Raw genomic sequence first — 15,029 nt, forward strand, 5'->3', positions numbered from 1 at the left:
CCACAAAACTTTCCCTGGCTAAAAAAATTATCTTTTGCTTTTAAGTCTATAATCTCAAATAGACTAACCTTCTGACCTACTTGATAATATATTTCTTGGCCTTGTTCTGCCTGAAAGAGTTCTTTGTAGCGGCATTCATTGTATGGAGATTGCAGAACTTCTATCACAATCTACATAGAAAATAGGATAGTAAATTCAAGTGATAGGAAATGTGAAAGAAAAAAGGTAAAAATGTAACCTTTGATGTTAGGTGAATATAAAAGTGGTCTGAATCTTAACCCAATTGGTAGAATTTAAGGCATTAAAATATCCACAGTGAAACCAGAGTTGAGGCAGGTTTCAAAGGCATTTTAAAAACAGTCCTGTTTAAGAGCCATTTTACTTTTTTAAAGAACAGTAAGTACATTTTTGTTCTCTTTTTAAATTAGGCATTTGTTCTTTTACTAATTGATTTATAAGAACTCTATATAATATCTAACAAGTGAATTTTCCCTTTGTGATATGAGTTACATATACTTTTTCCAGTTAGTCTTTTGACACTGTTTATATTGTTTCTCTGTGAATAAATTTGATTTGATTTTTCTTAAAATCTCATATTGTTGGAGCAGTTTTAGGTTCATAGCAGAACTGATCAGAAGGTATAGAGGGTTCCGTATCCCCTGTCCTGGCATGTGCGCAACCTCCCCCACTATCGACGTCCCACATCATGATAGTGCATTTGTAACAGTGGTGTACAACCGATTGAACAGTTTGTTACAGTTGATGAAACCTGATTTTTTCAAAATTTTTTTGTGTTCTTTTATCACTTAGGAGACATGTCATTTTTTATGGTATGATTCCAGTTATTTTGTTTTTTAAATTTATTTTTTATAGAAGTAACATTGGTTATTTTTTGCAAAGTCTTTTCTATTCTTGAAATTAAAAACAAAGTTATCCCATAATAGTAGTGATAATAATGACAATAACAACAAATAGTACTAATTCATATTGACTGCTTACTCTGTAACAGGCACAATTACTAACCACAGCTTGATTAGTAGGTAGGTTGAATTATTAGCTTCATTTTATAGAAGAGGAAATAGAGGTACAGAATGTTTGAATAACCTGTCCAGAAGGCATGCAGCTAGTAGATGGCAGATTCTATCCCAGGCAGTTTGGGTCCAGAGTCCATGCTCTTAAACCAGATAAACTATACTACTTTTTAAAAAACATTTTAACATTTTTTTTAATGCACTTGTTTGGCATTGAGGTAGGAATTCAACTTTATTTTTGGACTGCTTAGATAGAGGAAGAGCCAACAAAGAGGAGTATAAAGAAATGGTCATCTAGGTGGGAGTAAAGCAAGGGATTTGGTAGACCTTGTTGGGATTCTGCTGAGATTTAAGATAAGGAAGGATAATTTGGCAAGATGAAGTGATTGTGATTGTAGGTGTTTTAATGGAATGGGCTGAAGCAGAAGTCAGATGGGAACTGTGTGGGCATATGAGAACATAGAAACAGTGAAAACAAGTCGTTTGCAAAGTGGCTATGTATTTGAAGAAGGGGGGTGCTGTAGAATAAGAGAAAATTATTAGCATTTTTTAGAAAGGTGAAAAGTGTTAAAATGCTGATAGGAAGGATATAAATAGAGAAGAGATTAAGGAAGATACGGGAGGGAAGCTATTCATTGGTTAAGTTTCCTGAAAATCAATGAGAGGATTTGCTGTGAAGCATAGATAGAGGGATTTGCTTTATACTGAAGATGCTCTGTTATTTCTAGAGGGTGTGGAAGAAGAAGGGTGAAGATGCAAGTGATTGTGAACTTGTCGGTGGCAAGTGAGAGTTCTCATTTGATGCTGTTGTTTTTCTCTCTGGGAACTGGAAGATGTTCTGTACTGAGTAGAGAGTTAGAAGTTTGGGGGGGGGATAAATTAGGAGTTAGGGATTAGCAGATACAAGTACTATATATAAAATAGGTAAATAACAAGGTCCTATTGTATAGCACAGGGAACTATATTCAATATCTTGAAATAACCTATAATGGAAAAGAATATGAAAAAGAATATATGTGTGTGTATATATGTATGTATGTATAACTGAATCACTTTGCTGTGATTGTAAATCAACTATACTTCAATAAAAAGAATTTTTAAAAAAAGTTTGAGGGAAGTTGGAGGTGTGAGGAGATGGGAGAAGGTTTGAATTAGGTATTACGGAGAACAAGAGAGGGATTGATGAGAGCAAACTACGGGCATTTTTGGACCTTGCTGAAGGCCCACCCACTGGAAGTTGGTGATGACAGCATTAATTAAAATTTTTTTTCTAGTGACTTTCAGGACAGTTCTGCCATCACACTTACTATAGTTAATGCTCTTTAGTCATTCACTACCACCCTAGAATTTAAAAAAACGCATACTGCTTTTAGACCTAGCCAAGGTAGTGTTTTAAGTGTGTTGAGTAGAGTGACTTTGGAGTAGGATGAAAAAAACAAAATCACCATTTTTCACTTCATTTTGGTACACTTAAGTAATGGAGAACGTTTCTTGGGAATAGATTTTGAATGTGTACGCTACTTTAACTTGTAGAGGATTATGAGAGGAGATCACATATTTTAAGTTTAAACATACGTGGTCTTGAATACCTAAATGGCAGAATAATATGTATTTTGGTAGTAAATCCATCTTTCTTAAAGTATAATTTTCAAAATGTATAGAAAGCTTTTCAGCAATGTCCTCAAATCTAAATTCGTTCATTGTTAAACTTGTTTGTTTGTTTCTTTACACAGGGTGTGATAGGTATACAGCTGGTTGTTACCATGGTGATGGCCAGTGTCATGCAGAAGATTATACCTCACTATTCTCTTGCTCGATGGCTACTCTGTAATGGCAGGTAAGGCAAGGATAGGCTGATTCTGACTGGCACTTTCAAATCTTTGTTTAGTTTACCAGGCTGATTAACTTCCTAGAAATTAAGTGCTAATTCCAATTTTCTAAAAACATGAAAAAAGAAAATAATGAGGAAAATCTAACTTCCTTATTTCTCTTACTTGAGATATTAGTAGTTTATCTGTTTAGTACAAAGGTAATAGGGTCATGGTCAAGAATTTAGTCCCTTCCTTCTCTATCCCTTTCTGTCCATGGCCACTGGAACTATCACATGACTTTTCTAGTTACCTTTAATAAAAGTTGGTCAACAAGGGGAAGAGACTATAAATCGAAGTGCTTAAATATTTTTACCATTGTTGGAAAAAGTGACTCAAAGCACATATCCTATTATTGGTGACTTACTTGAGAGTTTATTATGAGAATTAGGGGCCCTTTTTTTTTACTGCAAATAATTTTAAACTTTAATTTAGTAAGGAGGCGATGAAGTTGTTTTGTAGGATTTTAATTTTGTTTACTGCACTTTAAGCTTACTACTGTCCCCTCCTTCTGCAGAGGAGGTAAGTTACCTTGCTGAAATTTGTACAATAAAAGAATAAAATCAAAAGTAAAGAAGTTAGGGCTTCCCTGGTGGCACAGTGGTTGAGAGTCCGCCTGCCGATGCAGGGGACGCGGGTTCGTGCCCCGATCCCGGAGGATCCCACGTGCCGCGGAGCGGCTGGGCCCGCGAGCCATGGCCGCGGAGCCTGTGTGTCCGGAGCCTGTGCTCCGCAACGGGAGAGGCCGCGGCAGTGAGAGGCCCGCGTACAGCAAAAAAAAAAAAAAAAAAAAAAAGTAAAGAAGTTAAATATAGGAGGTATAGTGAGGCAAAAGCAGTGAAACTCTGCATACAGAAATACATGCCACAATCTTGTATAATTATGAAATGTAAATTATAGATTTGGTACCATGACTATAGTTTTACTCCAATTATTTGTCTCTAATAAATAACCAAATTCTATTATTGATTTGTATATCAGTTTTCTTTTGTTTAGACTGTTTGAAGTTAGAAAGCAATGGATAGCTGTTATCCTCGTAATGATTTCATATAATGTAAGACCAATAATAAGCAATTCTATCTATAAAGCTTAAATTTATTTTCTAGTTTTAAGTATATTCTTCTTCTCTAATGCTTTATACTTTTTCCATATCAGTGTTTAAATATAGGAAAATATTATTTAGACTGCTTAAAAAGGTTTTTTTGAACACTGATAGGCACACACGTGTGTGGAATGTGTGAGAGAACAGCAGTTTAAAAATGTGTATTTTATTAGCAAAGTAAATAATGACTAAAGTTTTAGTAAAGTTAAATAAAAGCTTCATCAAAGCTATTTATAAGTGAAAAAAGTAAATCATCTGTGACAGGATTTTAACTATGTACATTTATGCCCTGTGCAATCTTGCTTCCTTTTTTTGCTTAGCAAAAACCCTTTTTCGTAGATTGTGAAAGGGTGAACATCTGCTGGGCAAATACCATTAATTCTAAATAAAAGGAATCTGAATTAATAAACTAAGTAAAGTACATATTAAGGTAGCTTGTTTTCTACTAAGAATTGCACATTTCTAGATTTTGTTTATGATGAGTCTCCAGGGAGACTTCCATGTCTCTTGGCTTTAAAGATCTTTGCAGTCATGTCCCTTTTTAGTCTATAGGCAACTTCTACTTTCTTACATAATCTGCATCGCATTTGTTTCTATAAAACTAAAACTTCAGAGCTTGAAAACTGATTCTCTTTGTTAATATTGGAACAATATATTTAAAATCTTTACTCATTTGACAAGTATGTGTCATAAGTATATATATTGCTAATTTGAAGAGGAGCTCAACCTTCAGAAATAAACGTGAAGTTGATGTTTTTCGTGATCTTGATTTGCTTTTATAAATAGATGAACTTTAGTGGTAATTAATGCTGTCTCTAATTCCAAATCAGGTTCCAAGGATACCAATCAGGATTTTCTAGTAATAGTTACTCTTCTGCTGTAGTCTCATTTCCTTTCTGTTTTTGTTTGTTTTGCTCTGTGTTCTTAAGATCATCTATTTTTCTTTAATATTAATTCTGAAATTTTTAGGTCATGAAGCTATATTGCTCAATGTTGTTGCCTAACTCTGTTGAATAAGAATATTGATTTTATCATTTTGGGATAATTATTGTTTTGCCAACCTTTTGTGATATGAAATGATACCGTTTTAATATTAAGAAAATCTAAAATCTCTTCTAAATTGCTCATGTAAAAATATTATTGATCGGAAATGACAGTTTGCATTTTAAACCATATGATGTTGCTGAGTTGAAGGAGAAAGATCTGAGGGCCTTCTTAGATTATCGGCTCTAAAATACTTGAAATTTAAAGGGAGAAGCTTATGAAGACTTTTAAAATTATGAATAGTGTAGAATGGTTTGGGAGTGACTATATTGAATAGCTATTTAATGGAACTATTCAAGTGAATAGATGTGTAGATACCACGATAGGTTAATCATGGGTACGACAGAAGAAACTTCTTTTTAGTTTCCGTATCTGTCGACTTAATATTTATTCCACTAGTATATCTTCAAATTGTAAGTATTCATATTTTTCTTAAAAGTTATGGCTTCTCTTTTTATCATGTAAATTAGTTTCTGTCCATATCTCTCATCAACCTCTGTCTCTTTTAGAATGGAAGGTGTGAAGTGGCACCTGTTTGACTTATGTTGACTTAATGAGTAAGCCTGCCAATTTCCTGAAGAAGTCAGTACCTTGAAGGAATTAGCAGTTTTTGCTTGTACATTAACCTGCTGATTTTTAATATTAAAAATTGACTAGTTTTCTAGCTCTTGTTAAATAACATTTATACATTGTAATTAGTATTGTAGATACCTGGTTTTCAAAAAAATAATGTATAGTCTTTAGCCTGGTTTAATTCCATTAATATTACCTTTAAAGTGTTACAGAACTTTGTACTGATAAAATTTTTATTTCTGTTATCTCATTTGGATCTCTACACTCTGAATTTGGAAGAAGGAGATGTATTGGGATATGTTATGACCTCAGAAATCTTGGCGTCTGAACTTAATACAAGTTTGTCACTCAGTTCCTCAGACAGAAATCAGGGTCAAATGGGGGTACCTGAGAGGGGTCAGGCAGCTTTCTGTGTAGATCCTTCACAAAATGATGATTCAAGGATTCAGCTGTCCTTCAGGTGGTTACTTAGGGATTCTAGGCTTCTTCTGTCTTGTGGCTCCTCTGTTACTTCTTCTGCTGCTTTGGAGTCCTTCTATTAGATGCTGTGCTGGTTGGCAAGTAGAGAGAGAGTGGGCTGTGGATTTTTCAGGAGATTCTCGGGGCCAAGCTTAGAAGTAGATATATCATTTTTGCCCACATTACATAGTCTGGAGCCCTATGACTGGTTCAGGCCAAAGTGCACAGCAGGCTGGGAAATACACTTTTCATTGTACCTAGGAAGTAAAAGCAGGATTGGTGAGTGCCTAGTCCTTCCTTGCTGTAGGTGATATTGTCTCCATTTTTTTTTTTTTTTTTGCGGTATGCGGTCCTCTCACTGTTGTGGCCTCTCCCATTGCGGAGCACAGGCTCCGGACACGCAGGCTCAGCGGCCATGGCTCACGGGACCAGCCGCTCCGCGGCATGTGGGATCTTCCCGGACCCGGGCACGAACCCGTGTCCCCTGCATCGGCAGGCGGACTCTCAACCACTGTGCCACCAGGGAAGCCCATGTCTCCATTTTTACAGATGAGAAAATTTTAGCTTTACTCCTGTTTACATACTGAAAAATGAAACAGATCCAGGCCTTTTACCCTGAAGTCTCATTCATAGTCTAGTAATTATTTGATTTATGGCTGCTCATCAAATTCTAGACCCTTGTCCTGGAACAAACATACTTGAACCAAGGTTTGAATTTGGTGGAGGTGAACTTTTCTACAACCATTGTGACTTCTGCTGGCAGTTTATAGAGTAATTTATTGAAGGTTTTCTTTTTTCCACCTTTTTTCCCTAGCTGTGCTTAGCCTTCTAGAAGATATCCTCAGGTTATAAGCAGTATATGGTTTCTCTTTACTTACTTACTCTTTACTTATTCATCTGGCTTCTCTAGGATTACAGTCACCTTTTATTCTAAGTTAAAAGGCACATGAGCATTTTTCTGATTACCAAAATCATGCTAAGTGTGAAGAAGAGTTTAAGAAATATCATCTGTTAAAATTATACCTCTCCTCACCATTTGAGATTAAATTTATTCCACATTACTAAATTATAATTATTTTGTATTGCATTCTTCCAGTTTTTTTAATAGATAAATGTTTTTCTTCTAGAAAATGTTGTTAGTTCTCCTTTTTTTACATGCCTTTTAATATAACTATCAGACTATTGAGGCATTCCTGCTTTAACAAGAATTTAAGGAGCAAAATTTTTCTTGCCATAACCTTTGAGCAAGTATTACTGACCTTGAAAAACTCAGGTGTGAAGAGTCTAGTGCTCTTAGGTTGCTCTACTCTCTCCTTCCTCCCCAAAGGAAAGAAAAATTGTGGAAAGTTGGTTTCTCTTTACCTTTACTGTGAATTGCTTTCCCTAACGCAAGGAACATTTGTTCTAACCATTGCTCAGGTTGCCTAAAGATGTTAGTTCTTTATCATGTCCAGCATACCACTGATTTGTAGCCAAAGTATTCTCTACTTTCTAATGTAATTAAAGTTCATTTTTGTTTTGAAGTTTGCTTGGCCCCTCTTTTCATGGAGAGGTAAGTGATAGGTTACATTCTTTGTACATTTGAATAGTAGGTTTTGCATGAGGAGTAGGATTTTGCTTTTTCTCCTTTATAGCTTCCTTGCTGAACCTGCTTTCCACTTTCCTGATTGTTCAGCTCAAACCTTATGCATTTTTCTCTACCCCTTTATTCCCCTAGGCTCTCACTTTGGTCAGCTACTTCCCTTCATATGTCCCTGACTCAAAATATATTACGGTTGGATTTATTCTGATTTTGTCTCATCCTATATTGGGTAAAGAAGGTGTGAAAACACCCTATTCAATTGCTCTTAACTCTTTTTGCCTGTTGCCTGATCCAAGAATTTACAAATTCCCTTTGGTGAGAGAAACCTACTATTCAAATGCACAGTAGGTGGGACCTATGACCTAAGGGAAAGTTTTAAACCTTAAGCTACTACCCTTATGGAATGCCTGAGTCCTTGCTTTCCTCCCTTAGCTGTCTTAACTTCCAGTTCCAGAATGTCATGATATTCTAGTAAAGTTTCCAATAAATAACAAGAGAATGTATATGTATAATAAATGATATTTTAGTTACTTGTACTGAAAGGTTTTCTAGGTTTTAGGTGGTGTTTGTTTTCCCTTAAGGTTTTTTTTTTTTCACTTCTAAATTATTATTTAGAGATTTAGAATGGAGACTAAAACTATGTTGTGGCCTATGTTGTGAAAGAGTTTTGTATGATTATGTTTAAAGCTTTTTTTTAGCTTTCTCTCAATACTAAGCTTTTCCATATTTGTTCATGTTCAGATTTTCATTTTAAATTTCTGAAATTTTTACTTCTGAAAAATTTTTAAGTAGTTTGCTTTAAATGGCATCGCTGCTTAAAGTTTTTTAAAAGAATCTAGGTCAGTACATTCTGTATTTTCTGGTATACGTTTTTTCAGTGCTCTTGAACTGCCTTAGTAAGAAAGGTTGTAGCCTGATATTACTTTATGTAAGAGGTTTATGCAAGAAAATTATTGAAAAATTATTTCAGTGATTTAGCAGAGTATAACACCAAGTTGGCTTTGTTATCTGAGACACTGCTGACAGTCTGAATATAAGTGAAAATAGCCAAAGTAAATGTCATAAAATACAATTTAACTTAAATGTAAGAGGTTCAGTTTTGTAGTGAGATTCTATTAATACTTACTGTTTTTAATTTTTTTCTATTACTAACACAATACATGCCTATGATGTAGAAAAAGATGCTAAATTGATAAAAAGGAAAAATAAGAGGTAGCAAACTATATTCCTCTCAGCTAAAGACAATCTCTGTGTAAATTTTGTTGTATTTCCTTCTAATTTTTTCTATTCATATTTTCCCCTCATGGATGTGATTATTTCATGTGTAATTTTACATCATGTTTCTTTTGCTTAACATAAAGCATTTTTCTCTAATTGTGTTTTTGTAACTGTTATTTAACATCGAATCTAAGGCTGATAAACTTTTATATCTGTCTTCTAAGCCCATATTTGAAAGGCTAGTGTATCAGGGGCAAGCAAATTGCAAGTCATTTTGCAAAGGAAAAGACCAAAAATTGAGACCAGAACTTAAAGTATAGTAGATGGGAATCATATGACATGAAATCAAACTGTGTATGAAGCATTGACTGTTGAAGAAAATTGTGCAACTGTACCTTTAGGTTTTACTTTGAATTCATGTCCTTAGATGGCTACTACATGCTACCTGGCAGTCTTTGTGTGTTCCACTTCTCAGACAGCTTTTTCAACCCAAATCCTCTCTTCATTTATACATGCCTGCCTCAGCCTCACTCTAAGCTCTTGAAACCAGAGCCTGTCACTCTCATCTTTATGCCATCAAACCCACAACCCTAGTTACACGTGCAGCCTCTCTTTGTTTTTGTTTTGTTTTTTTTTTAATGTTTATATATTTCAATTTTGGACTATGGAGGAGGTATCCTGCTATCAAGACCTAACTCCAGCATTTGTGATCTATATCCCATTCCCTCTAACCTTCACCCTGACTTTTTTTCTTTGGCCTTTTCCTCTCTTCTTTGCCATTAATTGCTTCCTTTCTGTTGGATTATTCCTGTTAGCACACTTTTTTTTTTTAAGGTCTCCCATTAAAAATAATAGCAACAACAAATAAGAGTCACAACTCTGCCTCCCTTCCTTCTTAAAAAACAAAGCCCCTCCCATATCTGTTCCTTAGTTTTGGGCCTGTTTTCCATCAACGCTGAATTTGTTACATACTTGTCCTCATGAACTCGATTTTCCCACTTCCTTATTAACTATTTAGCCTTCTGCCATGTTTTATTTTCCCCTTAGGTGATCTTATTCATGCCTATGGATTTAAATACCACAATTATGTAATAGCCCCAGGTTATCTGTGAGCTCTTGATTCTAATATACAGTAGCCCTCTTGATATTTTCACTTCATGTCTCATAGGTACTTAAAAACTCAGCATGTTTAAATTCTTGATTTCTTCCTGCTCTACTCCATGTCAGAAAATGTACCACCATCTTCCTCAAATCAGAAGTGTAAATATCATCCTTCATTCCATCCTTTCTTTCCATTCCTTACCTTACAAGAACTGTTGATTCTGAAATATATTTCCATGCTATTCTTGCCTTGTTCTCATTCACAGAGCAGTAAAAGAAATCTTAAAATGTAAATCAAGTTATTTCTCTTGCTTTGAAACCATTATTTTAGCATAAAATCTACACTCCGTATGGACCGAAGAGGCTTTGTACGACCTGTTCCCTGTTATCTCTTCAGCCTCCCTCATGTGTTTCTCCTTGTACATGGTGCTACTGCCTCCTTGCCCTTTTGGTTACTGCATTGTTCTGAGTTGTTTCATGCTTTTGTGCTTTTGGACATACTCTTCTCTGCCTGGAATGCTCTCGCACTCCATTCTTATTCTTTAGTTTGCTGGGCAAATGTCATCTCAGAGAGGTTTTGTAACCTAATACCTTAAGGCTTGTCTCTCATTCTCACTAAGTATTTGATTCTTTTGCCTAGTATCCAATATATGATGTTTGTCTTTTAAAATATTGGTTAAATTCTGCCCCAACTGAAATATAAACATCAAGAAATCAGGGACTTTGGCTTTGTTATGGGTGATTATATCTCCGTTGCCTGGCAGAGTACTTGACCGTAGTGGGCTCCATAAATGTCTGATAGATCAGTGGGTGGATGGATGAATGGGTAGATGAATAGATAGATGAGTAACAGACTGGAAGTGTCCCTGAGAGCACTCAGTACTTTTAGATTCTAGCTTTGAACAGTAATTGTTACTAATGAAGATGACCTGAATGTAATAAATGCAATTCATTTTAGAAAAATGGATTCACAAAATAAGATTAAACAAGTTTGAGAATATTTTAAAAGAAAGTGGGTCCTAGAGAAAGTAAGGGTCTTACAATATTTTATTATTACAGGACTCTAAATGTAACTTAAGTTTTCCTATAGTACTAAGAGTCTTTCACTGATAATTATTTCTCAAAGAAATAAACAACTGATTTTAGTCTTTATAAATGAGTTATTGCTTATGTGTTCTCTTAAATGTTATACAGTCAATCCTCATTATTTGTAGATTCTCTACTTGCTAAAATTTATTTGTAACCCCAAAACCCATACTTGTGGTGCTTTCAAGGTCATTTATAGACATATGCAGAGTGGTAAAAAATTTGAGTGGCCTGTTCCCAGCTGAGGCCCAGGTTCCTAGCTGAGGCCTTCTTGTTGTACCTCTCATATTGTAAAAGTATCCTTTTTGTGGTCTGTTTAGTGCCATGTTTTTCATCTTTTTGCTTTTTGTTGGTGACTTCGCTATTTAAAATGGCCCCCACATGTAGTGCTGAAGTGCTTGATACCTAGTGTTCCTAAGCGCAAGAAGGCTGTGATGTGCCTTATAGAGAAAATTCACTAGAAATATTCACAGAAATCAGGAAAATACTATACTTATGATTACAGTTATTAGAAAAGCTTTGCTCACGCATGAGTTTTATTACTGTTGGCCATGAATTTAATATTAGTGAATCAACAGTATATATTAAGTAAGGTACTTTATAAACAGAAACACACATAAAGCAAGGGTATGTATTGATTGATTGATGAAGATGTTGTGACCAGAGGCTCATGGGAACCTAACCCTGTATCTCCCCTAGGAACAATGGTTCAGTGTTCGCGGCGACTTTATAGAACATAACTACCGCGAATAACAAGAATCGACTGTAAGTTAAAATTCTGGACTTCAATCGAAATTTCAGGAAGTGCCTCCTTACCCGTATTAAGTATAGTTTAGGGAATTTTGGGTTGGGATATATATATTTTATTTTAAAACCCTTAAACTAAGAGGAGAACTGAATTCATTCATTGATCCTTTTTGAGCACTTACTATATGCCAGTCACTGTACTAGTTTTGAAGTATACAAAAACAAGTAAGTCATAAAATCTTCACTCCAAGGATCTGTCAGCTAGGGGAATATTCCATTTTAACCTAACCGGTCTGATACCAACTGCAAATCAATTTTGACACTAACTACCTGGAGTTAGCACAGATCCCACAGGTTAAAGGCAAAGTCCTCCATAAGAATGCCCAGGCTTCAGATGCCAGCTGCAAGTTCTTTGGATCCCTGGGCCATACTCTGACAACCAGCTACTGGCTACCAATTAGGGCGTTCCCATGACCACCTCAGGTTCAATAATTCTGTATAACAACTAGAACTCAGGAAAGTGCAGTGATTACAGTTTTATTATAAAGATTACACATCAGATGGCATTTGGGAAGGAGCAGTTTCCATGTCCTGTCCCTGTGGAATCGGGACATGTCACCCTTCAGGCACTTTAGTGTGTTTAACAGCTAGGAAGCTCCTCTGAGCTTCAGTGTCCAGAGATTTTATGGAGTTTCATTACATAGGCATGATTTTTAATCAGTGGCCACGTGATTGAACTTAACCTTCAACCCCCTTCCTCTTCTTGGAGGTCAGCTGGCTGAGAGTTCCAACTCTAATCATGAGGTTGGTATTTCTGGTGACCTGCCTCCCTTCCCGAAGCTATCTAGAGGTCCCCCCTGAGTCCCCACATTAGCATAACAAAGACTCCTTTATCACTCAGAAAATTTCAAGGGCTTTTGAAACTCTGTGCCAAGAAATGGGGACAATGACCAGGTATATTCTTTATTATACCACAGAGAGACTGCCTTATAAACCATCAAAGGTAAATTAGGAGTTTGCCAGTAGTAGCATAGGTGTTTACAAACAGAGAGAAGAATATATGCAGAAATGCCAAGGGATGAAAGAATTTGTGGAATAAAGGTCATTTAGTCTAGGTAGAATGTCACGTACAAAAGGAGAATTCTTGAAGGTGAGTCTGGTGAAGCAGACAGTAGTCAGATTGTGAAAGGCTGTGAAAATAGGAGGTCACAAACTCTATATTTGGCCTTGTAATGTGTGTTTTAGCTTTAATGCAAACATTTAAACGTATACAACGAATATAGGCAGAATAATATCATGAATATATAACAAATATAATAAGCTCCTGTGTATTCATCACAGTAACTGGTAGCCAGTTTGTTTCATCTGTGCTCCCCTTCATCTCTCCTTCCCCCCAACAGTATTTTATAGCAAATATTATTATTATTTCATTTGTAGATATTTCAGTGTATATCCCTAAAATATATGAGCTTTTTAAAAATCACTATAATCCCATTATTACAGCAAAAATTTTTTAACAATAATTTCTTTACATCATTAAATATCCAGTTATTACTCAAATTGCCAGTTCAGCAATATTTTTAAAACAGCAAATCAGCAGTAGCATTTTTTAAAAATCGGGGTATTTCACTTTAAAAATCTAGATTTTTGTGGTTGAAAACTTGAAAGATCTATCAATACTAGGTGTCTTTTTCTTTTTCATAACAGCAGGACCTTGGTCAGAGTCCTTGCCTAACTGCCTTACTCACTGCTTTACTCTGTGAGGAGTTTTGGAAAGGATTTACGCAGGCATATATACCTTGATAGGATTTGCATTATGAAAAAATAAATAAAGGTGGGATCAGAATGCATTTAGTCCAGGGGAAAGGAAGGGGAGGTTTGCCATAGTCAGAGCTAGAGAAGAAGATACACTGAACTAAGGTCCTTTCAGGGAAGTAGACAAGTTTAGAATTTTAAGACTTAAAGAACCAAATTAATGATAATATGTGGAAAGGGCATATTGAAGGTAAAACCAAATATCAAATTTAGGTGGCCGGCAGATAGAAACTTCAGGTGAGACAGGAAATTGAGAATGAGCAGGTAGGGGCTTGGGAAGGAATAACAATGACTTGTTTGTCTGTTTTGACTGGCTGGTGGGGGTAATAAATACAGTCAGTTGTTTTTGGAGCCCTAACTGAAGAGGGTTAGCTATAGCCAAGAGTAAAGGGTTTTGTAAATACAGCAATTCACTTGAATCCTTACACACATAAAGTTCGTGAATTCTCCAACTAAATTAAAGGGAGGAAAGAAAGAAAAGGAAAGCAAAGACTACTTGTAGTTTTGAGGGCATTCAAAGGACTCTCTTTTTAAGACAAGTAACAATTCCTTCCGTGTAATGGGTGGATAATTCTAATGTGCTTCTGTCAGCTTGCCTGCAGGGTTTGTTAAAGTAAGCCAATATGATCTGAATATATATTAATACACTGTCAGTTGTAAGAAAAATACCTACAAACAACATTGCAGGGTCTGGCATCTAGTAAGTGCTGGTAAGTGGTTGCTGGATTTGAATCTAAACCTTTTAAGACTTAAACAGTAGTATCTGTTTCAGATTAGAGTTTTTCACCTGATATTTCCCTGCATTGTCTTCACAATTAGGAAACTCAAATATTTGTAGAATAAGTGAATAATTTTGGTGATCTTAATTCTTTATTTAAAAGAATTACTTTTTTCTTAGTTTGCGATGGTATCAACATCCTACAGAAGAAGAATTAAGAATTCTTGCAGGAAAGCAGCAAAAAGGGAAAAGCAGAAAAGATAGGTAAGTTATATTGTCAAGCTTGTAAGGTGTCAAATATTTAATAGAATTTATGTAAATATATTTTGATACTTTGGTTAAAGGAACATTTACTGATTATGCTATAAACAGTTGGTAAATCTGAGATCAAAATGCATGATCTAAAATAATATTGAATCACCCTTTAAGAGCACCCAATGTGTAGTAATCTAATATATAAGCACAAAAGTGATTATTTTACTTAAGAATTGTTAGTGGGGGATTGAATAGGGGAGACCCGTAACCCACGTCTTTACAACTCATTTAAAGATACCAGTTGGTCTGGGTTCTTTTCCAGATTTTGCTACCACTCAGATACTGGGCAAATTCATTTGCTTTTTACCTCTGTTTTCTCATTTTTTAAATAAAAGGGGTGGACAGTATTAACTTCTTAGGTCCTGTTAGG

The 15,029-nt window shown here is 35.4% G+C and overlaps 1 protein-coding gene across 5 annotated transcripts in view; it reads left to right on the forward strand.

Annotated features, from left to right (window-relative positions):
* TMEM161B (transmembrane protein 161B) overlaps nucleotides 1-15,029 on the forward strand; it is a 71,111-nt gene that overhangs the window by 19,331 nt on the left and 36,751 nt on the right. For 2 of the 5 annotated variants that reach the window (XM_082620455.1, XM_082620454.1), the window contains exons 2-3: nucleotides 2,765-2,868; nucleotides 14,525-14,608. In XM_082620455.1, the coding sequence (XP_082476581.1) occupies nucleotides 2,765-2,868; nucleotides 14,525-14,608 (188 nt within the window). Of the gene's footprint in view, nucleotides 1-2,764; nucleotides 2,869-11,763; nucleotides 11,830-14,524; nucleotides 14,609-15,029 lie in introns of those variants that run through there. The other 3 variants (XM_082620456.1, XM_082620459.1, XM_082620457.1) reach the window with 3 other exon arrangements.

The sequence above is a fragment of the Mesoplodon mirus genome (assembly GCF_964341445.2).
Source record: "Mesoplodon mirus genome assembly, chromosome: 5".
Lineage (NCBI taxonomy): Eukaryota > Metazoa > Chordata > Mammalia > Artiodactyla > Ziphiidae > Mesoplodon > Mesoplodon mirus.